Raw genomic sequence first — 27,176 nt, forward strand, 5'->3', positions numbered from 1 at the left:
TCCATGACAGGATCCATTTCATCCCGGACCTCCTCTGTTTGCATCCCCAAGTTTTGGGTCACTCTCCTAAGGAGCTGTTGAAAAACCCTGCCATCCTCCAATACAGATGAGGCTAATAAGCACACCACTGCCTCATTCAGGGAGGAAGAAGATGATAGCCTTTGCACCTCCACTTGGAGGGGAACGGCAGTAGTGACCTGTTCAGGCATTTAGCCCCCCATGGAAATTATGGGCAACCTGGGGGGCACCATAGGTGGAGCTGGCATAGGCACCAGCTGGCCAGACAACCCCACCACAGATGTCACAAACAGCACTATTATTGCTCCCTGCACTTGAGTCAGTGGTGGTGCCTGGGCTGGTGCCTATCCACTGGCACCAGAGGTACAATTACGGATGTCGCTGGCACCAAAGGGGTCCAGTCCCACTGTGATGGTGCTGATGCCAGTGCCAAGGTTGACGCCAAAGAAGTAGATGCAGGCAGCTCCACGATGACCGCCTGTTCCTGTCTTTGTTCCAGTGGTGAGGCACCCAGTGACACTGACAGTGCCGAGCACAGGATTGGCGGGGCCCCACACACTGTTAAAGGCACTCCAATGACCTGGCCCTGTGTCTCATGAAATGCCCATGGGGTCCACAAGGGCCATTGCTGAGTCACCTGCGAAGCCGATGGCCAACCCATATTGTCCAAGCGATGACCACGGTGCCTGTGATGGCTATGGTGTAACCTTCTCAAGCTCCCTGTCCATCCAGAGCTTGAGAAAGTGAGTCCAACTCTGACGCCGATTCAGAAGCAGATAACTATGGCGGGGCCATCTCAGTCAGTGCCGATATCATGTGCAGCGAGGACAATGACCAAGTATATGGCACCTGAATCTGGCCCACAGTCTCCTGGGTGGACACTGGAGAGCTTGGCACCCAATACAGTGTTGGTGCTGGCGTCAACGTGAGTGCAGGGGTTGGTGCCAGTGTCACATCCTTGAGCCCCAATTGCTCCATTTCAGTGTTACAGTGCCTGTCCTCCATAAATGGAGAAGGACCCGGCACCATCATCTGCAGAAGTCCTTGTGCTGCTTGAAACACGTCTGGCATTGAGGGCATGTCCAGTACCTATGGGCTCCCACTCTGCACCAGCTTCAACAGACGCACCTTCTGCCCTTTGGCAGTGCGCACTGGAGCCTTAGACTTGAGGCCGGCCTGCTTTGACTTCGGCAAGCGATGCCTCTCGTGCCTCCTTCTCTTCATTGGCATGAGATTGACTCCTATGGCGCCGAGAAAGTGACGGTGCCTGCACCTGCTCTCGGTGCCAGGAGTCCTTAGGCGGCACCATAGTTGACGGCGCCGGTGCACTGAGGAGGCTCCACTCTCCACTCCTGCTGGAGACTCTTGAGGCTTAAGAGCCACCTCCATTAAGAAGACTTTAAGGCGTTGGGCCCTATCTTTCAAAGTTCTGGGCTTAAAGGCCTTACAAATTAGACAGTGATCACGCAAGTGTCCTTCCCCCAAGCAAATCAAACAGCCTGAACGGGGGATCACTTTTGGGCATACGTTTGCTGTATTTTGAACAAGCTTTAAAGCCTGGGGTGCCAGGCATTCCCCAGCACCAAGGGGGATGGAAAACCCCGCCTTGGCTATTTGTTAAAACACTTAAGACTAACTATCAAGTACTAAAACTATTTATACTACAATAAGCTACTAGCTAAAGAATTGAGCAGAGAAAGCAACAGCTCCAACAACCAGCAGCACGGAAAGAAGGAACTAAGCAGGCAGGTGGTTGGGCAGTGCATATATTGGTCAACATATCGGTGCCACTCCAGGGGGCACCACACCAACCCTATGGCTACTGGCTAGGGCAAAAAGCTTTGGGTGACTGGGCATGCACCTGCACACACCCAGCTTGGAATGGACATGAGCAATCACTCAAAGAAGTAGAAATTCTGTACCTGTAGATTAAATAAAACCATTGCAAATCACCTGGAAACTTGCAGACAATATTAGGTTAAACAAATTATGACTTCCTGGTCTCTTGGCTGGTAAATCTAACAAGGAAAATACAGCTTATGTGCTTGAAATTGAGTTTTAGCAACAAGTTAAGGAAAAAAAAAGGTTCATAAACAAACAGCACTGACCTGTCTGTAAGTTCCTTCTAGCAAGGTGTCCAGATGTTGGAGGGGAGCCGGGGTTTTGTCTTTGAATCGAGTTAGTAACCGCCGTTCAATAGCTCTAAATTGTATGGCTCTTTCAGATAACAGTTCTTCAAATTTTTCAGCATTCAAACGAAGCTATAATTTATGGAGTTTCAAAAATTCAGATTAAAAGCTTGATCCAGTAGATAGATTTTTACCTTCAAAACACACATTTATAGTGAAATGGTAGAGCAATAATAAAATCCTTAAAAAACTAAAAGTATTTATAAATTCAAATTTACACTTTGACTTATTTTATGGCTTCTATTGATATAGTTAATTTCACATTCAGACTTAGTTTTTCCAACAGGTTGCAATTGTACGAACTATTGAAAGTATTTGCTGACAGCCACAGTAATATGTAATAAGGTACAAAAATTTCATCACGAGATCTTATCACAGGAGTGAAACTAACTCATCATTGCTAGCATATGAGAGTTTCTCCTTAGTTCAGTAGACTGTGTCTGCACCATTTCTGAATCATATATTAAATATAATACACCCTGCATGGAAAGAAAGGTTATGCCCATCTTTTAACATGATTTAAAATATTAAATTCTGCTTTTGCTCAGATTAAATTTTCTCTTTTGGGGAAACCTTCCACCCTCCCAAATATGCAAAGGTCAAGTGTTGCAGCCAGTATTCTTGAAATAACTAAAAAAATTTGACAGGATGATACATCAGATAACCAGTCTTGTCAGGAGACTTCACTCAGCCGGGGGGTGCCCACCACCTCATTAGCATATTTTGGGCCGTTTACTAGCGTGCCACTTTCAGAGAAAGTGGCATGTGTAGAAACGGCCAAAATGTGTTAAATGGTTTTCCTGAAGAATGTCTATGGGGAGGTGAATGCAACATTTTTGTTTATGCAAAAAACCAAGCCTTCTGAAGTTATGCCCTTAGGTATGGGACACCTGCTATATGAGACAGAGATCAATGGGCCAAATTTATAAAATACAAGCCAAACTATTTATGGTTATTCTGGCTCTAAATTAGAGACAGTTATGAACTTGTAACCAAAGGGGAAACCCCTCTGGGGATTTTGAACAACTGATACCCACCAGAGCCCAACTCGGGGTGACCTCTGATAAGCTTTTTAGATTTCACATAGACTCTTGTATTGTTCTTAATATATTTTTCCTGTAATGTTTTCACCATAAGAACATATGTGCTTGCTTAGAAAAAGCTGTTTGATAAGATATAACTGTGGGCAACCACACTGTCTATAACCTCTGAGGAGAAAGCAAAACTTAGCACTGGCCTTTTAGGCCATCTGGTTTGCTGAGGACATCACAATCTAGGCAGAGAACTGTGGATCCAGGCAAAATCCCTATTTGGAGGGAGAGACATATAGGCATCTCCAGTAGAAAGATGATGGCTGAGGAGCCAGAAGCCTAGAATGAGTCCCTTTGGTGGACCCAAGAATGGGAATACAGGTGCAGTTGCCCAGAACAGAGATAGCATGCAAAGACAAATGTGGACACAGACTGAGACATTAATAAATGACTTGCCCAGCACTTCAAAGGCAGTCATATGAGAGCTAAGACATCCTGATCTCACATTCCTGATTTCAACCCACTAGACAAGCCAAGCTTCATGACAGGTGCACTGCAAACTCTAATGCACCGGATCAGAAGGCCATCATTAAGGTAATGAAGGACTGCCTTGGTTAACACTTAGGGGGGGAAAAAAAGAAGTACTGTGGTAGGAATCAGTGAGCAAAACTGATTATAAGAGAGTAATGACATATCTATCAACAGCTTACATATTACGAGATATACCTCAAAATGGCGATCAATTAGTTCAAAATATTCTTGTAAAGGAACTGAACCAGAAAAGGTACATGTGAAGTCTTTGCTATTTTGCTTCTTGAAATGTTCTTCAAGACGAAATGTGAGCTCTTTTGTGATTAGCCAAAGGTCTTCTAATTGTTCACTCTGGATTCTATACCGCTCTTTAAAAACAAAAAAGCAACAAAAACATAGTAAAGAAAGGTGAAGCCATGCATACCCCAGTTCATATACAGTAAACTCTTTCATATATAGCAACCATGGGACTGGGAGGTTGCCAGACATTCAAATATTCTGAATAAGGAGAGGTATACCTCGCAATGCACAACACTAAAGAAAAACAAGATTAGATATTAAAAAAAAATGTATGCAGAGTACTTTATTTACCAACAACAGTAGTATTGTACACTGTAAACTTTACTGTAGTTGCTATATTAATCTGTATTTACTTTCACTATCCCATACTTACAGAAAACATAACTAAAATGTACTAATGGTTAAAATGCTGGTTATCTGAGAGTTCGAGATAACTGAATACTAGATATGAAAGTTTACTGTATTGTCATGTCATATATAGGAATTAATCCAAGTCGTGAAATACTTCCAAACTCTTCAGTAAAATTCTTCATGTAAGAAACATTTTCAGTACAGTTTAAATAATTTTTGATATTTCATCTAAATTACTTAGCCTTCTGATTTTATCCATGTTTATTCCACACTTAATGGTAACATTTTGAAGTGGGATTCCCAACTTTCTAGGCCCTGAATCAGATCAGTTATTCTATGTAAAGTTTTAAGTCCCAAAAATGTGATTTCATCCAAATAAGTACATAAATTAAGAAATGTTTTAATCATGTTATAGTCTTAATTCCACAAAAGCAGTATCAGACTACTTACCTTCACATTATGACTTTCTTATACAAAGAGCGAAGTATGAAATTATTTATTGGTTGGATGTTACTTATTGTGAACTAAGGACTAGATTATGGATCACAAAGGGGATAGAAATCTGCCATGGGAGCCAGGGATTCCCCTAATGTTTGAGGAAGCCACGGGTAGTAGTGTAAAACTAATATACCTAGCTCTATATTGCTCATGCCTACCACCCAAACATGACCAGCTCTCCTGGGCTGGGATGAGAGTTGAAGCTCAATACACTCAAATAACAAGAGACCAGCACAGTGATCCCTTTAGAACCTCCCTTAACGTAACTGAAGCATTAAGTAGCCTTCAGGATGCCTGAGTTATGGGATGAGTCAAGAACCAGAGAAGCAAACATTTGGCTCTCTCAGACCTGTATGTCCAGAGATATAGATAAAACCAACAAATTAAATTCTACACAGAAAACGTCAGGCAACAAGTATCACTGTAGTAATTTAGTTTTAATGAAACCATGGATTATGGCTCAAAATCCAGATCTGTAAGAAGCAATTAAAATCTTATGGACAGACTGAGATTAAAGATCAAGACCTGCCTAGATATTATTAGTAAATAATTGTTGAATGACAGCTAAAAAATTAATAGTGCACCAAGAATGTGAACGTTAGGAATAAATGATGAATATACTACCTCCATAAGTGGGGCAGATGCAAACCTTGCCGTATCTTCCAGTTCCTTCCCCAAGAACCACTTTCATTTTACTGAAAAGCAGTGTGCTGATATAGGTGGCATCTTTCTCTTATTTGTTTATTCATCTGATATTCAGTACAGTGCCCTGGGTTTATTTACAACCTTTATAAACACTACACAATGACATTTTACCAGCATATGACAATTACTTCAAAAGTAAATCGTTCGGAGCACCATCACCCATCTACAATAGTCACCCAGACGAAACTCTGGAGAATAAAAACAACTTGCAATGTGGTCAATATTGGCTTATTTATGCCCTGACAATCCTACTACAAGTTGAACCTCTCAAATCCATCAATGTCTGTAATCCAGCAGGATTTTAGTTAGCTGGATGGCCAATTAGCATGGGTGTTGTCAAGTTTCCCATGGCCCCATAAGATGCATTTATAGCCATGAGTCCTGGCTGTCAGTGTTCTGTGCTGGTATTTAGTCATAATTTACCCATAAATATATTCTCAGAGTCCAGTAAGCAGGGAAAGTGTTGGTAATGCTGCTGGACAGTGTTGAGATCTCTCGTTTGGCACTGGTCAGGTCCATAGGGTGCTGGACAAGAGAAGTTCAACCTATACTAAAGAGAAGTTACCAGCTGAAGATTCCTCATGTTAAATTCAATGGTTGTAGATCATCATGATTAAATCAAGTAGGATGTTAAGCCTGAGCACTTTTGGTGACCTAAACTGCTGTCGCATCATACAACCAAAGACACGATATCAGTGATAACCAGGACCCATCTCATTTAAGTCCTGACAACATTCATTTTTTAAAATATATTTATGATTATGGCTATTTTATCTGAATAATTACATTTTACATTACATTTACACCACCACAACAGTTTTAAGCAGAAAACCATTCTTGCCTGCAACTCCTAACAAACACTGTGTTGCTTTGTTAATGAAGAATGGTTGCACATACCAACGTCAAGTTTGTTAATTTAGGTAGCAAGGGACTTATATCAATGTATAGAAAAAACTGGAAATGTGTTCTGTGATCATGCTGGTTAATGTAAAAATATAATTTGAAACTGTTACTGGCATTGGTCACTTGTCATCCCTTAATATCAAATAAACCTAATTAAAATAATATTTTAATAACTGAACATCATAAAACTGACAGAAAGAAGCAACGCTTCTGATTCTACGTCATATTTGGATGCAACTCTTCTCTCTCCAATTTCTTGCACAGCAAATCAACACTAAATGTAAAATAAAGAAGGAACATGTTGAAAACCATAATAATTTTTTTAAAAATAATGGTTATCCAGAGAGATATTTTAAACAACTGCCATATTTCTTGTCATTATTTATCCATCAGTACGTGGTCTGAAATGAAATACATAAGTGCAGCTGGAATGAAAAAAGTCACTGAGGTTTTGAATGCAGAAAAATAGAGCTTTTTTAAATCAATTTTTTATATGTTAGCAAAGTTTACAGTAAAATCAAATGAACCAGAAGTTTTTAGACCATTAGTGTGCTTATTAAACATTTTCCAAGATTAGTTATCCAAACTTGTTTGACATTAACATGGGCATAATTCCCAGAATATGCATTTCAGTGGAGGGTGAATGACAAATTCCATTTATGAAGATACAGAAAAAAGTTTTACATAAAAACACGTCTATTAAAGACAACAACTCCATCTGCTAAAAGGAACATTCAATGTAATGTCCATTTTTTGTTTTTTAAATCTCAAAGTGAATGCCCAGGCCTTATGGATATAGCATAGGATTCCTTTCATTCCTTTAGTGATATGAGCTTTGAAAGCTACAGACCAAACCAACAACCTCTTTTATTTATTATTGGTATAGCTAATACATTAATGGCTTTAAAGTGGCAGGGAGGAATCACCAATCTAGTTTTTTCCTAAAATAGTTTCAAGAACCATTTTTGCTGGTAACTACAAACATGGTTTAATTTTTAATTGTCGGCAAGTTAGTCATTTTTTCTGCGGCTGCATCTACGCTACAAACTTACTTCGAAGTTAACTTCGACGTAAGCCACTACTTCGAAGTTGCATGCAGAGCGTCTACACACACTTTCACTTACTTCAAAATGAATACTGAAAGTAAGGCAGGCTAATTTTGAAGTCACTACTCCATTCCAGAGAATGGAGTGGTGGCTTACTTCAAAGATTAACTTAGAAGTTAAGTGTGTGTAGACACACTGCACTCCTTACTTCTAAGTAAGGAGTCCATCAAGGAGCCCCTCCTCCCCTGGAGGATGGAGGCACCCTGGCCAGCCCAGGCAGGGCTCTATGGTCCCTACCGGCCACATTAAAGGAAACAGCTCCCCGGCAGCCCCAGACAGGAAACTGAGACTGTGCCACAAGCAGGGACAGCACGAGCTCCCACTTGGACTGCCTCTGATCAAAGCACCAGCCCGCCTCTGCATCACCTGACCACCATGATGTAACACCAGGACCCCCCTGGGAGCCACGGATGAGGAGTCCGAGGGCACACAGTGCCCGGGCAAGGGCCATGCCAGGAGGGGACCCTCGTGGACATAGGATGAGCTGAAGGACCTCCTCTCTCTGTGGGGGAAGGAGGAGGTCCTTCAGCGAACTGGCACCAGCAGAGGAACACAGAGGCCTTTGAGTGGCTGGAAAGCGGCCTTGCCACCTGAGGCCACCCCGACTGGCAGCAGCGTCCAGATAAAAGTTAAGGACTCCACCAGACCTACACCAAGGCCCACAATGCTGCCAATCCCTCAATACCAGGAGCTGCACAGGCTCCTGGGACTGAGGGAGGCAGTCACCCTGGAGCATCTGATGGACACCACCGCTTCCCCCCAGAAGACAGTGAGGACAAGGCGGGCCCCTCAGGTACCATAAGCCCCCCGCAGGGGGACTGGCCAACTGAGACTGAGGGCAATGATGAGAGCTCTAGCTACTGGACCCTCATCATTACCCTCCCCTATGGGACACCAAGCCGAGGCCTCCTCCAGCCAAGCCTTGCCCGAGCTGTGGGAGGTTGCAGATGGTACATACAGGATGAGCAGGATGTTGACAGGGATGAGGATGGGGACAGCACCCCCCTCCCCTCAAACAGCCCTGCAGCCCACACACCTGGGGACAGGTGAAGGGGAGGAAACATGGGCTCTCACCAACCAAGAACCTCTGGGCACCTGGGATCCCCCAGGGCTCATGGGCCATCGGGCAGCAGGGAGGGAGACAGTGGAGTGGGGGCCCCAGCCCCCGCCCCCAGGGTTGGGACCCAGCACTAACGGGCCATCCCCCATCCCCTTCTGTCTACACAGGTCCATCACTGGGAAGGTGCTGCAGCTCACTGGAGTGGTCCACAGGGGACCGAGGCGCTGCCCCATCACCTCAGCCTGCATCCCCCGACAGGGCCTCCCACATACTCCACTGGAGGGACAAGAAGGTGTCTGCCAACCAAGCTGTTGAGCAGGAGATGACCAGGGTGCTCTGGGACTGGCAGGCAATGGAGCGGGAGCTGTGGGTGGAGCTGGCCAGCAGCCTGGATGCTGTGGCCCAGGCCTTGGCCACCCACCTCACCCAGCCCCTCACCAGCCCAGCCCACAGCTGTCCCCACTCCTCCCAGCAGCCGCCCACCTCCTGGAGGACCTGTCACTGTCCACCCACCTGGAGCTGGCTCAGTGGCTGCTGGCCGAGGCGAAAGCACCTGGCCCAGCTCCAATGGCCTCTCCTGAACACTCTGCAGAGGCCAAGTCCACAGCACCCCCACCCAAGCCCTACCTCCCCATGGTCCCAGCCCCTTTGCAGCCCTGCAGGAGGCACCAGACCCAGGGCAGTAGGGACAGTTGTGGCCAACATGACTCCTTGCCCCTAACGCCCCAGGTGACTAACCCTTCCCCCACCTATCCTCTCTTCCAGTTCAGTTGCCCCACTTAGCCCCCCGCCTCTGTCCCGTGGACAATTCCCTCCCGTGCACTGTAAATAGTTTCACACGTTGTTCTCTTTTGTTTTGCCAAACACGTTTATTCCCCAGTAGTGAAGTTTCTTGTTCCCTCCCTAATCCCACGCCCCTGGTGCTTGGTGGGGGAGTGCTGAGAGTGGGAGTGTGAGGGATGGGGAAGTGGGGGGGAGGGGCCTGTGGTGCAGAGTGTGGCTGGGAGAGTCAGGGCAGGCCCTGGGTGAAGGCCTGGAACAAGGCATCCTGGACCCTCACCCCTCCCTCTGTGCCTTGCGGCACAATGCAGCGGGTGGCTGTTCATATCTGGCCCCTGGGCTCACAGCCCAGCCCTGGATAAAAGGTTCCCGCCAACTCGCTGCAAGGTTTTGGAGGGCACAGCAGGTGGCAACGACCGTGGGGACATTTGGGAGGCTGACATCCAACCTGGTGAGGAGGCTGTGAAACCTCTCCTTCAACCTCCCAAATGCCCACTCTACCAGGCTCCTGGCATGGTTGAGGCGACCATTGAAGGTGGCCTGGGCTGGTGTGGTGCATCTGGTATAGGACTGCATGAGCCACGGGTGCAGCTGGTATGCAGCGTAAGCCACGATGCCAGGGGGCATCTTGATGCCCACTGAGCAGGAGCTCCCACAGGGGGAAACATATGAGCCCTCCTGTATCTGGTGTCCAAGACACAAAACCACTGGAGAAGCCCAGTTCTGCAAACCCAGCAAGGGCAGCATGCAGGTCCCCCAGGGTCATGACTAATGGCAGGAGTACCCTGTTGATGGCTCAGACGACCTGCGGGGGGGAAGGGAGATACGTCCACGAATACCTGACCGGGAGGCTTCCCCGCCCCTGGCCCCCTTATTACCAGGGTTCCCCTGCCCCTACCCAGTAGCCCACTTCCCAGGGGGTCCAAGGTCGGGGCTGGACTTATCTCAATCATCACCACTCCAACGGTGGCCTTGCCAACTCCAAAGGGTCACCAACTCTTTCAAATCCCATGGATTTGAGAGTGACAAAGTTTTACCAACTTAATGGCAGTTTATCTGAAAAGAATTTCAGTCCGGTGCATAGGAGATGAGAACCCATATCACAAAAAACAATCAACAATTAGCACTTCTTCTAGACTAGGATATAAAAGTTTGATTTTTCAAATATGTTTGCTAACCCACTTTAAAATCTTATGGCATAGAGGGCAAGCCGAATTTTACCATACATTCTAAACTCCACTCCCCAGGATTCATTTTGATCACCTAATCTGAGGAACATGCTTTTTTTTCTCCTCCACATTCTGTACACTAATTTAAAATGTGATCCTTGTTCACAGCCTTAGCAAACAAGCCATAAACGTAATGGGTACAAAGACTTTGAACGTCGAAGTAGGGCGTGTGTAGATGATCCGTGTCCCGCTACTTCCCAATAGCGGGGTCCTCCATGGCGGCCATCAGCTGAGGGGTTGAGAGACACTCTGTCCAGCCCCTGCAGGGCTCTGTGGTCACTGCGCATAGCAGCCCTTAGCCCAGGGCTTCTGGCTGCTGCTGCTGCTGCTGCTGCTGCTGCTGCTGCTGCTGCTGGGGGTCCATGCTGCGTGCACGGGGTCTGCAACTGGTTGTCGGCTTTGTGGATCTCATGCTGTGTAGGCCGAGTGTGGCTGGGAGTGGCTTGGGGCTTTGCTGGCCCCTTATTTCAACAGGGAGCGCTTGTGTGTGTGGACGCTCTGCATTTCCTTCCAGGGAGGCTCCTTTCGACATTCTCCGTCGCTACTTCAACATTGAATGTCGACGGCACCAGTCCTGGAGGACATGTAGACGATACGCGTCGAAATAGCTTATTTCGATGTCTTTACGTCAAAATAGGCTACTTTGATGTAGTGTGCTAGTGTAGACGTAGCCTCAGTCTATATTCCAGGGCACACATAACCATACAAACACAACCCATTTTAACAGCATGAAATTCTACCAAACAGTATAATTTAAATATAATATAATATAATTTAAAATGTGTTTGGATTATTGATAGCCTTTGCTTATAAAAGCCCCGAGAATGAAATTACCACTACGTAGGTTTTCCTTGTGTATAGTATTTTTTCAAACTGTTTCAAGCACCTTAAAGATTTTTTCCAAGATACAACCTTACCAACAAAGATTTGATATATTCTGTAGCTACCCCTCCCAACGAGAATTACAAATTAGCCATACATACTACATGGAAAGTGAAATGAAACACCTCATTTGTTTTCAAAAGGCTTCCCAGACAACATAAGAAAAATAATTCCTAGTCAGATTATGGGTAAGAATAAATGTTTTCAAATTTTCCATGACCCTTACAGGTTAGCTCAAGGAAACAAGTAAGGCAGTGTGGGAAAGTTTATATGAAGACTGTAAGCATCATTCCTATCTTCTGAATAAACAAAATCAGAACAGAGAGGGAAAATGTGTGGGTTCAAGTGGAAGGACTGAAAAATTATGTCCTCCATAAAAAAGGTTAAAAAACAGATTAAAGTTCAGCCACTCAGATCACCAGCACATGTAAGTCAATATGTATGTGTGAAATGTTTAATACAACAGTTCTATAAAATAGGAACTGAGTAACTGATTCAAAGCTTAGTTTATAAGTAAAACTATTTACATATTCTTTAAATTCTTCGGTTCCTAGAAACTATTACTGAATGTTCCAGTTATTTCAAACTGTTTAAATTCTACTGTCAACTTAAACAAATATTAAAAGTCAACAAACAATAAAGACATAGCTCACAAATAGTGCACATATAACCTAATACAAACAAATATGAACTCTATAAATGTAAAGTGACCAATATTGTGAAAGGTCTTTCATAACCACTGTCCAGATGTTTCCAGTTGGTAATGGTTTTGATGATGTTAAAAAAAGGTACTAAATATTTTCTCACAGTTTAGAGTACCGCTGATATTTATAAAAAAAACCAAAAAAACCACACCACCCTGAATATATGATTTTAAAAACAGTTTTTTCTTAGTGATTTGGATTACAGTAGAACCTCAAAGATATGAATACCACAGTTACGGACAGCTGGATACTATGTGAAACCAGAAGTAACTATTTGGCAGCAGCAGAAACAAAAAGAAAAAAAAAGCAAATATTGTACTGTGCCTGTGTTGCAACTTAGGTATATCTGGGCTGCTTGCTCCTATTCCTACTGCTACCTCCATGTAAAGGACATCAATTTACAGCTAGGAAGTAAAGATGCGGAGATTTGCAGGCAAAGCTGTAACCCCCTGTTGCCAGCTCAAGGCAACCAGAACAGAAGCAGCAGTGGGGTCTGCATTGCTTTCCTGTGAGCCAGAGGTGCAATTTTCACACACACCCTAGCCCAGGGAGGAATGAAGATGGCACTCAAAAATAAAAACAACCCTCATCTAGGGGGAGGGAACACCCTGTTTTCATGCCTCCATCCCAGCCAGGAAAGGAACACAAACTTGTTCATACCAGGGGAAGAACCTTCTTGTAAGAAAGCTGCCTCACTACCTCTGAAACCTGGCCTAGAGTTTGAGCTGCTGGAGCTACAGCTGCATTTTGTTCACAACTACTAACTTTTCAGAGTTAAGGACAACTTCCTTCCATGATGCGTCCGTAAGTCTGTGGTTCCCTGGCACTTATTGTATTTGGATAAAAATATTTAAGATCAACAAATTAAATTTACTGTCTGACATTAAATCAAGATTGTGTTCATATATCATCCATTCTACATCCTCCAGTTTGAGCGCAGTAATGGACGACAAGTATTTTAGTTTAATAATATGGCATTTAGGCATATAAAAATCCTGGCAGGTGCCTCTTACGCTTAGGTGTTTGTCTAAGTCCCACTGACAGTCAAGAGTCATTGAAAGTTAAGTGGAATTAGACAACTATCGTGCTTAGGTGTTTTGTAAGTCCTACCAGATGCTTATCTGCATTTTAAGCACCTAAGTAGCTGGATAAATGCACACTAGCTCCCAGAGATTTTTCAAGTCTTGAATAAGATCTGTGATACACTCATCCCTCACTATATGAGCACAATTGGTTCCCAACTTTCTGCTTGTAGGCGAAAACTCGTAAGAGGGACACTAAATTCCCATTAAACTACACGTAAAAGTCTCTGATTGGTTCCTAGGGCTCCTAACTCAATGAAGGAGTGGCAGCATGTGGTGCCGCTTTTGAAAGTGAACTATGGGTTTAGGGGCACAGGGAAGAGCATTAAAGACCTGGAGCAGTTTGGGGCCATGAGCAAGAGGGAGGGTTAAAACCTGATGACAGATTGGGTCCGTGGAGTGGACGGGGAATGTTAAGGCTGTGGTGGATTGGGTCCATGAGGAGGGTGGGGTTCAGGCTGCTGTAGGTTGGGTGTGCAGGGCTGGCAGGAGGGGGTCAGCCAGTGGTGGTTTGCATGTGCAGGGCTGGCGGGGAGGTCAGGCTGCGGCGGGTTGGGTGTGCGGAGCCAGTAGGGTGGGGGTCAGGCTGCAGCAGGTTGGGTGTACGGGGCCATGGGGGGTGGGGGGATCAGGCTGCGGGGGTTGGGACCACAGGGCCAGCCAGGGGATCAGACTACAGCAGGTTTGAGCCACAGGGCGGGGGTTAGGCTCATATTAGCGGGGGGAGTTCACTCGTCTACTCAACAAAGGTAAGCATATGTGTCCCTCGTTTAAGTGATTACTCGTAAGTAAAGTACTCAGTTAGTGAGGGATGAAAGTATTAAAAAATTTATATGCAGGAACTTAAACCCAAATTTTCTGGCACCCTTTCCATCTTTTCAGGAAACTACCATGCAACAGCAAAGTAGGATTTTGTTCAGTTTCAGCATTTTCTTGCTTCTCTAACATTTGGACAGTTCAGGAGATTTGCTTAGGGGCCTCCTATTCTCACTAACGGAACTTCTTGGCAAAATTCCCCAAGCAGCAACTAACATGTTGGCCAGAGCCTCAGCTGGCTGAAATCAGCATATCTCCACTGACCTCAACACACATATGTAAACACACATCAGCTTATGGCCCAGCCCATAATCTTATCTTGATCTATAAATTATTTTTAATATTACTCACGTGAGGTTTTTGAAGCAAGAAGAGTGATTCTAGAACCAGTTAAGAACTGGAATCCCAGAACATTTGCCTGATCTTCATCAGACTGATCAGCAAAATCTACAAGAGAATATTTAAAATAAACACATACGTAGATTGCTATAACTCAATAAGAGATTGCAACAAATTTCTGAGCCACATTAAAATATAGATTGTCCTTACATGGGTAACATGTGAGGGAGAGCTGCGTAAGAAGGGACCCACAAAAAGGCAAACAGCAGCAGCCATGCCTGTGTGCAGAAATTGCTTAGTCAATGCTGCCTTGAAGAAAAGAGCAGAAATGAAGCATGGCCATGATCCATTCTTCCACTCACTGTCCCAGCCCAGAGAACATGACCAGGGTACTGTAGGTTTCAGTCTGTAACAGTCCCTAAAATAGTTTACAGCAAATCCTGTGACGTCCCAGAAGAGACAGTACCTCCAGAATTCTCCCTCTGGAGAGATGCAATTCTACATTGCCCACTATCCAAAGTTCTGCAGAAATTTCACACGTGAACCCTACAGTAGTATCAACTGTTGGAAAAAGACTTTTAGATTTTCTGAGTTCACTATTACCCTTCAGTACATAGTCATTTTTCCTTAGTTGCCCTGTAAAATTAGATACTATGCAATTTTACTACCAGAGCTATTGGTGCACTGTAAAGCACACCTGGTTTTAAAAGGGCTGGATCAAGGCTATGTACATAATTCCATTAGCATTATATAAAAAAAAATCAGAAGGAAGAAGAGACACAATAGCCAATATACATCGGTGGGAGGGATAGTTCAGTGGTTTGAGCACTGGCCTGCTAAATCCAGGGTTGCGAGCTGAGTCCTTGAGGGGGTCATTTAGGGATCTGGGGCAAATAGATTTAAAAAAAAAAAAAAAAAAAAGATGGTGCTTAGTCCTGGCAAGAGGACAGGTGTCTGGACTCAATGACCTCCTGAGATCCCTTCCAGCTCTAAGAGATGTGTATCTCCTTTTTTCTTTTTTTCCCCGTTAATGGACCCAAATAACCCACAGTTTCCTCAGAGATCACAAGAGAAACAGTGTTCCTTATGCTACTTATTCTGCCACTGTAAAACAAGAGAAATTTAAAGCCACAAAAATTGATGCACCTTTTTGACCACAACTCTGAAAAATATGCTTTAATTAAATACTGTCATTATTTATTACTCTCGAGCAACACAAATTGTTTCAAGGACTTCAGACAAATTGTAAATTTTGCTCTATGTACATTTCTCTTTTTGAACTCTGCTTATTACATTTTTTTCCAATTTGGTTAATAAAATAATATGGATGTGAATCCCAAAATTATAACATGAAATACACTATTTAAACAAAATCTGTAAACAAACTCATAACAGGGAAAAATTTTCAAAGCTTTTAGTCCTCTACTGATGCCCAAAAGCAGAAGACATAAAACTCCAGAAAGATGGGCCTTTATAGGTTTACCTGAAGCATAAATATATTTGAAAAATCAATACATAAAGTATATTGCATATAAATAAAAGGAAAAATATTCATACTTTGCATAATTTAACAACTTCTCAGTCACAAATGAAGCAAATTTTGGTTTCCATGCAGTAAATCATAATAATTATTATAATATTTTAATGAAATTTTAAAAGCCCCTACATTGATATCCTGATAATATATATCATAACTTCAAACACTAAAGACAACCAAAATATCCAGCTTTGTATTTATTATCTATCAATTATCTTATAATTAACCTATCATTACTTTATAATGAAAGATTCTAGTCTGAATTCCTAACATTTCTTATGTTACAGACAGTCACCATCAAAAGTCCTACCTGGGAAAAGGTTCACAAGACTGACAGGAGGTTTATTGGTATCAATAGTTAGTTTGTGGTTTGCTGTTTTTGACGGTTGAGCTGGGAAGCAAATTAACCGCAAGGGAAGTCGGAATTTGCACTGAGCAACTCTTGGTATTCCTGAAATGACAGGATAGATCGTTTGCACTAACAGTTACAATATCTGTATTCTGAGGGCAAGATATTTTATGATATTATTTATCAAAAAGCTGTATACATTTGTAGTTTAAATCAGGAACTCATGAGAACAAAATGGTGAAGTCCCACAAACTTTTAGATTAAAGTTAATTTTCAACCTAAACACTATTTGCAAAATATGAAAAACACTCTTTTAGTGACAACAGAATGGCTTGGTTTGACACTCCATGAAAACAGTATTAATCAAATCTATTAAAGCTGTAGATTTGTATTCACTAGTACTAAATTGTACTAAAGAATGTTACAAGTTTGTACGTACCTTCAGCCAAACAATTCTACTTAAATTTGACTGCAAATTGCATGGCATACGTCTTGTGTTGAATGGAGTGTGCAGATAGAGCATCAATGTATGTATATACTCCTCTCAATTTTAATGACAACCCCAGGTTGAACCTCTCTAATCCAAAACACTCATCTGGCAACATCTGTAATCTAGCATGATTTTAGTTAGCTGGATGACCACTCACCATAGGTGTGGCCAAGTTTCCTGTGATCCCATGAAGATTCTTTACAGCCACCAGTCCTGGCTGTCAGTGTTCTGTGCTGTTATTTGGCTGTAATTTACCCCAAAAGTCTTCTAAGATCCAGTAAGCAATGGAAGTGTTCGTAATGTGCTAGACAATATTGACCTCCTGTGATCCAGCAAACTGTCTCATTCAGCACTTGTCATGTATAAGTGCAGGGAAAGAGTTAACCCTTAGAGGCAACTCTCTGTAGGGGGTGGTCAGATAAGCCAATGGGAGGAAGAGAAATTCTTCGAAACTGACAACAGTTTCAGTCTGAGGGGTCTTTGTCTGGGTCTGCAACTGGAGCAAGGAGAGACCAAAAATGTTTGAATGAATCCAGTAAATCTCCTGGCCATCCCATAATCAATACATAGATATGTAAATAAAAAGGAAATGTTTAGTTAGACACGATCAGGCTATGGTTATTCTGATATTGGTGTGAACTTTATCAGGCTTGTTGATTCTTCCCTCTGTACTCTGTAACTTCTAACCTGACTCCCAGAGACTTGATTCTCTGTGCTGCAACCAGAATGTTTTGAATTGTCTTCTCTCATTTTGTGAATAAATTATTTTTAAGGCAATGAATTGATTCCTGCATCCTAGAGAAGGGTCCATGTATATTCATGCCTTAGATTGAAAGGTCAGCTATCAGATTAAAGCTCTTTGATTCCAAGTACTCTCCTAAGGGAGGGTTAAGTGTGTCTTCTTGGGTTCAAAGGGGAGTTTTGTCATTTGGGTGCTGGTGGTGACTACCCCGCTAGGATCAGGGAATCTGTGATCTTGGGGAGATTTTTTTAAGCTGACCTTCTAAAAGGCAAGGTACTTTTTAAGTTTTTGGGGGGCCCACTTTCTGCACTGTGACAAAGTCCCTTGTCAGCCCCGGTGGGTCCCTGCGCTTCCTGGCGGTTTAGAGAAGTTACTCACCTGTAGTAACGATGGTTCTTCGAGATGTGTCCCCGTGGGTGCTCCACAATAGGTGTCGGGCTCGCCCAGCACCGCAGATCAGAATTCTTCTAGCAGTTTCTATTGGATCGTGCATGCGCTGACACGCGCCGCTCCCTTGCATGCCCCCGGCCATGTGCGCGATCCGGTCCCCGCCAGTTCCTTGACCAACCGCCTCGGATGCTCCTGAAAAACACCAGACAGAGATCCAAAGCGGGGAGGATGGGCGGGTGGTGGAGCACCCACGGGGACACATCTCGAAGAACCATCGTTACTACAGGTGAGTAACTTCTCTTTCTTCTTCGAGTGGTCCCCGTGGGTGCTCCACAATAGGTGACTACCCAGCAGTAACCCAAGTAAGGAGGTGGGTAATCAATTTATGTGCAGCTTGCCCCCGAGAGGACTGCTGTCGACAGATGGGTATCCTCCTCGAATACCCGATGCAGGGTGTAATACTTGGCGAAGGTGTCGTAGGATGACCAGGTCGCCGCTCTACAGATGTCTTTTAACGCGATGCCCTTGAAGAAGGCTGTTGATGCCGCCACTGCCCTGGTGGAGTGAGCCCTAGGCGGGGCCAGCAAAGGGGTCTTTTGAAGCTCGTAGCACATTTTTATACAGGACACAACGTGCTTTGAAATTCTCTGTGAAGAGAGGCCTTCCCCTTTTGACCTGGGAGCGAGAGACGCCAGAAGCCTGTCCATTTTCCAGAAGGACTTAGTTCTGTCTATGTAAAAGGCCAATGCCCCTCTCACATCTAGGAGATGTAGGCGCGCCTCCTTGCTGGAGCTGTGAGGCTTCGGGTAAAACGAGGGTAAAACTATTGGTTCATTAAGATGGAACTCCGAGGAAACTTTTGGAACGAAGGCTGGGTGTAACCGTAAGGTTACCGCCTCCTTCGAGAATACTGTGCAGGGCGGTGTTGCCATCACTGCTGCGAGTTCGCTCACCCTGCGGGCTGACATAATCGCAAGGAGGAAGGTTGTTTTCACGTAAGGAGTCAGAGGGGTACCGTGGCTAATGGTTCGAAGGGTGGTCCCGATAGCGTGCTGAGCACCAAGTCCAAACTCCACGATGGCGGAAGCGGTTTTCGAGGGGGGTACAGGTTTACCAGCCCCTTCAAGAACCTTGTGACGATAGGGTGGGCGAATACAGTGGGCCCTTCCTCTGTATGCCGAAAAGCTGATATAGCAGCGATGTGGACCTTTAGCGAGGATAGACAAAGCCCATCTCATTTGAGGTTCAATAGGTATTCTAGTATTACGGTTATAGGAACGTCAAGGGGAGCTAACTGTTTGGCAGAACACCAGGCTGTAAATCGAGTCCATTTCTGTTCATAAGTCCTTCTGTTGGAGGTCCTTCGGCTACACTCCAGGACTTGTTGTACTCCCTCTGTACACGTGCTCTCTAAGGCACTGAGCCATGGATTAACCATGCTTGTAGGCGCAGTCCCTGAGGGTGCAGGTGCACTATGGACCCCTGAGCCTGTGTGAGTAAGTCCAGCGCCACCGGTAGGGGGAGTGGTGGACAATCCGACATGCGCAGAAGCAAGGGAAACCATTGTTGCCAGTCCCCAGTTGGGACTATGAGTATCATGCGAGCTCTCTCCCTTCTGGCTTACTGCAGAACCTTGTGGATAAGCGTTGTGGGGGGAAACACGTAGAGTAGAGGGCCCTTCCATGAAATCATGAATGCGTACCCCAGGTACCCCTGCCCTATTCCTGCTCTGGAGCAGTACTGGGGACACTTCTTGTTGTACTGGGTGGCAAACAAATTGACTTGGGGAAACCCCCATGTACGAAATATGCGCCGTAGCAGGTCGGAGCGGATCTGCCATTCGTGCGTGAGTGCGAAGCGCCTGCTCAGCTGATCTGCCTTCATGTTGTGGGCACCCGGCAAATACGAGGCTTTCAACGTTATGTTGTTGGTGATGCACCAGTTCCACAATCGGACTGCTTCCGCACATAACACACGGGATCGTGCCCCTCCTTGTTGATTGATGTGGAACAGAGTGGAGGTATTGTCGGTATTGATCCCGACTACTTTGCTATGCAGGTATTCTCGAAAATGTCGGCACGCATTGAACACTGCTCTGAGCTCCAGTATGTTTATGTGCAGTGTCTGTTCCACAGGGGACCATAGCCCTTGCGTCACCTTGCTGCCAATGTACGCTCCCCATCCTATATGGGAGGTGTCAGTAGTAAGAAAAATAGAAATTTGTGGTTGGTGGAAAGGCACCCCCACTAGCAGATTCTTGGGATTTTCCCACCACGCTAGGGATCTGCGCACCTCTGTTGTGGGCGACACCACCCTGTGGACAGTGTGGGATGCCGGTTTGTAAACACTCGCCAGCCAATGCTGCAGGCTTCGCATGTGTAACCTGGCATTCTGTACCACAAACGTCACTGCCGCCACGTGCCCCAACAGTTGCAGACATGTTAGGACCAGCACTGTGGGGCTGTATGTCATGACTTGCACCAGGGAGTTGATGGCGCGGAAGCGGGCGTTGGGCAAGTATACTCTTGCTGTAATAGAGTTTACGCGTGCCCCTATGAACTCTATATCTTGCATGGATTCGGTCTTTGACTTTGCGAGGTTGATAACTAGGCCCAGCGAAGTAAACGTGTTCACGGTGACGCGTATCATGAATAGGACCTCTGCCTTTGAGGCCCCTTTCAGTAGGCAGTCGTCCAGATATGGGAAAATAAACACCCCCTGTCTGTGCAGGTAGGCTGATACCACTGCCAGGGTTTTGGTAAAGACTCTGGGTGCCAAGGACAGGCCGAATGGAAGAACCCTGTACTGGAAATGTTCCCCGCCGACCGTGAAGTGGAGGAAGCGTCTGTGTGCCAGGTGGATTGTTATATGAAAGTAAGCATCTTGTAAGTCGAGGGCTGCAAACCAGTCTCCATCATCCAGTGCCGTAAGTATGGAGGCAACTGTGATCATCCGAAAGCGTTGCTTGCGCAAGTAATGGTTGAGGCCCCGTAGATCCAAAATCGGCCTCCAGCCTCCTGTTTTCTTCTCTGTTAGGAAGTAGCATGAATAAAAACCTTTCCCTTGGAATTGTTCCGGCACTCTTTCCACCGCGCCTATGAACATGAGGTGATCTACCTCCTGCTTCAGCCTCGCCTCGTGGGCAGCGTCCCTGAGATGAGGCTGGGCAGGAGGCTTCGTCGGTGGAAGTGACTGGAAAGGGATCGTGTAACCCGTGGCTATAATTTCTAGCACCCATTTGTCTGTGGTGATCTTTTGCCATTGGGAGTGGAACGGTTTGAGGAGATGATGGAACATGAGATGAGAATGGCATTGAGCGATGGTATTGATAGTGCAGCCCCGGACATACCCGTCAAACTTGCTGTCTCTGGGCCTGTCCCGAGGGTGTACGGCTTTGTTGAGAACGTCGCCTGGGAGCCCTGTACTGCTGCTGCTGTTGATGGTGCCCTTGGTCGTAGCCTCGCTGATATTGAGCGCGCTGTAGTTGGTAAGCATAGCGTCTTTGCTGAGGATAAAATTTCTTTTTCTTGTATGGGGGAGTATAAATACCCAAGGTCCTAAGTGTGGCCCTCGAGTCTTTGCTGGAGTGGAGGACCGAGTTAGTTGAGTCCGCAAACAGCTTTTGCTTATCAAAGGGAAGATCCACGATCTTCGCCTGTAGGTCTCTGGGGATACCAGACGTCTGCAGCCAGGATTCCCTACGCATTACCACTGCTGCGGCTGTTGAACGTGCTGCTGTGTCCGCCACGTCCAGGGCAATCCGGACTCCCGTCCGCGATGCCGCATAACCCTCTTGGACAATCACCTTTAACACTGGCTTCTTGTCCTCCGGGAGTGAATCCATGAGGGGAGTGAGTCTAGAGTAATTGTCAAAGTTATGGTTTGATAGATGTGCCGCGTAATTTGTCATTCTCAATAATAGGGTAGAGGAGGAATAGACCTTCCTGCCAAACAGCTCTAGCTTCTTACCATCTTTATCCGACCCCCCCCCAATTTGTACTGAGACGTCTTCGACCTCTGCTGAGACAATTCGACCACCAAAGAATTGGGTTGCTGGTGACTAAAGAGGAACTCCATGCCCTTGGCTGGGACGAAGTACTTCTTATCTGCTCTCTTGTTCGTAGGTGGAATAGAGGCCAGAGTCTGCCATATGTTCATGGCTGACTCCATAATGGCTTCGTCCAGCGGGATAGCGATTTTAGATGAAGCCGGGGGGTCTCAAATTTTTCAGGAGTTTATGGTGCTTCTCCTGCACCTCTGCAATTTGAATCTCCTGCGTGAAAGCTACTCTTTTGAACAGCTCCTGGAATTGTTTAAGGTCATCCGGAGGGGAGACATCCCCGGGGGCCATGGCCTCATCTGGGGAGGATCAGGAGGAACCGCTGGGGTAAACCTCCCCCAAATCCTCTGGCTCCCGAGTTCGGTGATATACTTGCTCCCTGGAGGACTGTGAAGGGAAGTCTCGGGATTCTGGACCTAATTCCCCCCGGGACAACTGTGTTCCCATCCCAGAGCGAGAGTGTACACGGAAGTATTGACAAGTAGTAGGAGAGGACCTGCCCCTGGATCTAGACCTGCGGTGTCTGTGTTCAGCATGATGAGGACGACCATAGCAGCATCGGCAAGGGCCCGGTGATGGAGACCTGGACCACGATCGGGGAGTGTACCCATGATGTCTGGGAGAGCGGGACCTCCGCGACGACATAGATAGTGGTGAAGTCGGTTTGTGATAGCACTCAAGGGGATCCATGCCCAAAAATGGTGAAGGTGGCCCGAGCCACGGCAAAATTGGTTGGAGGAATGGAGAGGGAGGCCCGAGATAAGCCGGTGGAGTTACAGCCCAGTGGTGCGGCATGTGTATCTCGGGGGGGGCAGGGCTGGGTGATAAGGGTAGCGCGGCTCTGCCTGGAGATGGACTAAGGTGCCGAGTTTTCGCTTTTGCCTTGCCCCTCCCCTGCGGGGTGGGTGCTGCCCCCTCCCGTGCCAGGGATCTCGGCCCCATTGTCGGCGCTGTGCTCAGCACCATCGGCGGCGGTACCACGTGGGTAGCTTCCTCCAGCGCCGATAGGCTCTGTGCCGGGTGCCCCTGCGCCGTCGGCGCCGCAGAAGCCGGTGCCGCATGCGTCAGTGCTGCCGATTCCGGCACTTGCCGCGCTGGTGCTCACGGCGCCTTCCGTGCCACCTGTTGTGTAATTGGAGGCTCAGCCTCTGCCACATGCGCTGCTGCACTGCCGCTTTCATGAGCTCGCGGCTGGGGGCTCTGCGTTCCACTCATCCTGCCCACTGGGCCCGCCGGCAAGGTTTGAGCCAGGGAGAGTTTCCTCCTCTTCTGCACAGAGGGGGTCAAAGAGGCTGCCTTCCTCTTATGCGACCCAGAGGGCCCTTCTGCATGAGGCTTCTCCAGCGGTTCAGGCTGGAGAGCCTTATCAAACAAGATCATTTTGAGCCTCATCTCTCTGTCTTTCCTGGCCCTGGCTGTAAGCTTAGTGCAGTGGGAACACTTCTGGGTAACGTGCGACTCTCCCAGGCAGCGAATGCGTTCACTATGCCCATCAGAGGCCGGCATAGCCTCGCGGCATGACTCACACTTCTTAAACCCCAATGAAGCCATCGCGGTGAGTCTTTACTGTTAATAGGGTACTTAGCCACTAATCAGTGCTTTCTAACCCAAAATAACATTCACGGCCTTCAGGGCAACGGACGGCTTAACAGCCTTCTTGCCCGCCCCTCTCTCCTTCGTTCCTCTTCTCTCTGCTGTCTAATATTCTCTTACTTTCTCTTCTTTTTTTTTTTTTTTTTTTTAAATAGTGACAAAACAAACGAACTACATGTAAAAAAACAACTATCTTATCTGTCTCTGGCTTTAGCCAGAGCGGATTCCGTCTGCAGCCGATGGCGGTTGAGAAGGAACTGGCGGGGACAGGATCGTGCAGATGGCCGGGGGCACGCAAGGGAGCGGCGCGCGTTAGCGCATGCGCGATCCAATAGAAACTGCTAGAAGAATTCCAATCTGCGGCGCCGGGCGAGCCCGACACCTATTGTGCAGCACCCACGGGGACCACTCGAAGAAGCACCTCTGTTGTGCCTCAGAGACTCACAGAGACTCCGTGTCTGCCCAGGCCTTTCCAGAGGGACGAGTCTCCGCTTAGCGAGCCATCCTCATCATAGGCAAGTCCCAACTGGGGAGGACACAGCCAGTCCCCTTGCAGGCCCATGCCTGTTCCAATGTAGTAACCCTCTGGGGAAGGGTCGGGGGAGTACAGACCCACCCTCTACCCTGGACTCCGGCCCAGGGTCCCTGTGAGGTCAACGGGCTGCTGGTGGGGCCTTCACCCCTGGCCCAATGCGACGACCTCACCCTGGGCCACTTCACCCACCGCTCCCTGTGATATGTTCCTGATCCTGCTCCTGCTCCTCAGTGTGCCTTCCAAAACCTTTCCCCTTGCAACCAGGTAGGGGGAACCTTTTATAGGGAGTGCAGGGCCTCAGCTGTCCAATGACTACTGACTAGAGTCAGCTGTGGCTACTGGTTAATGAGGCCCCCAGCTGTCTGCCTTAATAGGGAAATAGGAAAGCATTCCCCCACCAGCCCATATATCTGCCTTCTTGTAGGATTCTGTAGCCCCCAGGCAGCGGTCTGTCACAGCACTCAAAGGCTGTGTCTACACTCGCCCTCCCCCTTTGAAAGAGGGATGCTAATGAGATACTTCAGGATATGCTAATGCGGAGCTTCAATGAATATGCAGCACCTCATTAGCACAACAGCAGCTGCGGCACTTCAAAAGTTCCACTTTCAATCGTGCGCAGCTCATCTACATGGGGTCCTTTTCGAAAGGACCCCGCACATTTTGAAATCCCCTTATTCCTATAACCAAAAGAAATAAGGGGATTTCAAAGTGTGTGGGGTCCTTCCGAAAAGGACCCCATGTAAACGAAGTGCGCATGATTGAAAGTGGCACTTTCTAAGTGCCATGGTTGCCATGATGCTAATAAGGCACTGCATATTCATTGAAGCTCCTCATTAACATATCCCACAGTGTCTCATTAGCATCCCCCTTTCGAAAGGGGGGGGACTAGTGTAGACATAGCCAAAATGTCAGAGTGGAGAAGCAACCCTGACAGTAACAGTTAAGTCTCCATGGTTCTGGATGAGAGAGGTTCAACCTGTACACACACCTTCAGAAAATACATGGTTGTTTATTTGTCATTCCCATAAACAATATCTGTCTTCCATCAAGTGGCAACACATAAAATACTCCTAATAAATCTCAACACTTGTTTAACTTTTGATGGAAATTTCACCCAGCCCTTTGTAAGCATAAGTCAAAAGGTATCTTTCTAACATAGTCTAACAAAAACAGATATTTGTATTTAAAAAAATTAAATGTGAACTTATGTTACAACAACAACTATAATGAGCCAAAGTATAAACAATAAGACATTACAAATTATTGCTGAACCCCAGGCTACACTATACTTGGTTAAACGGGTTTGAAAGAATGCTACATCCACTTTCTACTGAACATCCTGAAACTTTGCATCTCAACATCAGTGAGTTGTACAATGGATTTGAAAATAAAATTCTTATTTAAAATTAGAAAGAGAAGGGTGGTGAGGTAATATCTTTTACTTGGCAAGCTTCTGTGGATGAAAGTCACAGCTTCTCTAGTAGTACTCTGAGTATCACTGCTGACTGCAAGCTGGAGCAAACTCTTTAGAATAAATAGTTACCATTTAAGTAGAGACCATTTAAGGTGAAACAGCCTGTTAACATATCTGCAGTCATAGAAGAACAAAGGATGCTTTATCAGTTTCAGATTAAATTCATGATTTATTATAATATTATAGTAGTATCTTTATTAATACCATGACTCACAGTGTTTAGCAAATAACAAGCAATTCTGCAGCACCTCAAAGATGAACAAATCCCCACTTCTTCAGATGACCGTAGTACACAAATAGAGTGCAGGGTGTATATTGGGGAGGGGAGAAAGGGGACTACCTGTCACTAATAGGAGCAGGTGAGGAAGCAAATTAAATAGGATGCGTTCCATTCCTACAACTATCAAAGGTGTGGAAATTGCCCTTGTAATGCTTAAGATAGTTCAGATCACTGTTAAGGACTAATTTAAAATGTGTCAGATTTACAAATGAACTCCAATTCTGAAGTCTCCCTCTATAATCTTGTGCTAAAGATCTTTTATAGAAGTATGGCTTCTTTTAAATCCATTAACAAAAGTGTTCCCCTGTAGGTTTGTGTTTATTCCAATTCCTGATTTCGCATGTATGTCCATTAATCCTTTGGCACAGAGACTGTCCAGTGTATGAATGTTCACTCTCTGGCTTTTGAACATGTTATGCATGAAGCTGAAGAGGGGGTTTTGTCAGAAGTCACCTTCGGTGATTGGTCACCTGAGAAGTTTGCATTCCTGGGTCTGTGGCAGCACAGGGAATTTCTCCATGAGAATAAAGTTAAGTTTTAAGTCCCTTCCCTTTTTGTTTGAGCCTTCAGATTATAGCAACAACTTCATTTTTGTGGTACCTGTGTTTATCACAGGTACCTGACACGTGGTGAGTGTCCGCCAGTGATAGAAATTGCCTCACAACAGGAGATGTGTTTAAATTCAGAAGATCCTGCCTTTCAAAAGGAATATCCTGTGATGGGTCGGAAGCTTCTTCTTTATACAAGGAGAAGAAAAATAGACAGTCTAAACCAACTAATTTAACTGTACTAACAAGACTGTGATTCATAAAAATTGTGAACAGGTTATTCTGAGGTAGAGCAAATGATAGCACTGATGGAGCTCTGACTTGAACCAAGAGTGGTTGAGAAAAAACTGAGTGTGAGGGTGGCTGCAAAAGCACTAAGCAAGTGCTGTGACAGGAGCAAGATGGAGAGAGCCTATGTACAACTCAGCCAGATACTGCTATTGTAATTTTTGGACTCAAGTCACAGGGAGAGGACTCACCTAAAGTGAAGCACTCACACAGTGATATCATTCCAAGAATGATAACTGTTCAATTAACATGTTACATGACCAGTGCCAACAGCTGTCACAGCCCTCATGGCAAGGTGGGAGGGGAGCTGGCTCCATGACCCCAGAAGGGGTGGGTTCAAGGGCAGAAAGGGCAAGGCTTAGGGTA

General features: G+C 45.8%; 1 protein-coding gene across 9 annotated transcripts in view; it reads right to left on the reverse strand.

Moving 5' to 3' along the window:
* Positions 1 to 27,176, reverse strand: part of BBS9 (Bardet-Biedl syndrome 9) — a 547,267-nt gene that overhangs the window by 371,362 nt on the left and 148,729 nt on the right. For all 9 annotated transcript variants that reach the window (XM_074988121.1, XM_074988123.1, XM_074988125.1 and 6 more), the window contains 4 exons: positions 16,372 to 16,512; positions 14,537 to 14,632; positions 3,965 to 4,137; positions 2,127 to 2,279 (listed from right to left, as the gene is read on the reverse strand). In XM_074988121.1, the coding sequence (XP_074844222.1) occupies positions 2,127 to 2,279; positions 3,965 to 4,137; positions 14,537 to 14,632; positions 16,372 to 16,512 (563 nt within the window). The remainder of the gene's footprint in view (positions 1 to 2,126; positions 2,280 to 3,964; positions 4,138 to 14,536; positions 14,633 to 16,371; positions 16,513 to 27,176) is intronic.

The sequence above is a fragment of the Carettochelys insculpta genome, chromosome 2 (assembly GCF_033958435.1).
Source record: "Carettochelys insculpta isolate YL-2023 chromosome 2, ASM3395843v1, whole genome shotgun sequence".
NCBI classification, from domain to species: Eukaryota; Metazoa; Chordata; order Testudines; family Carettochelyidae; genus Carettochelys; species Carettochelys insculpta.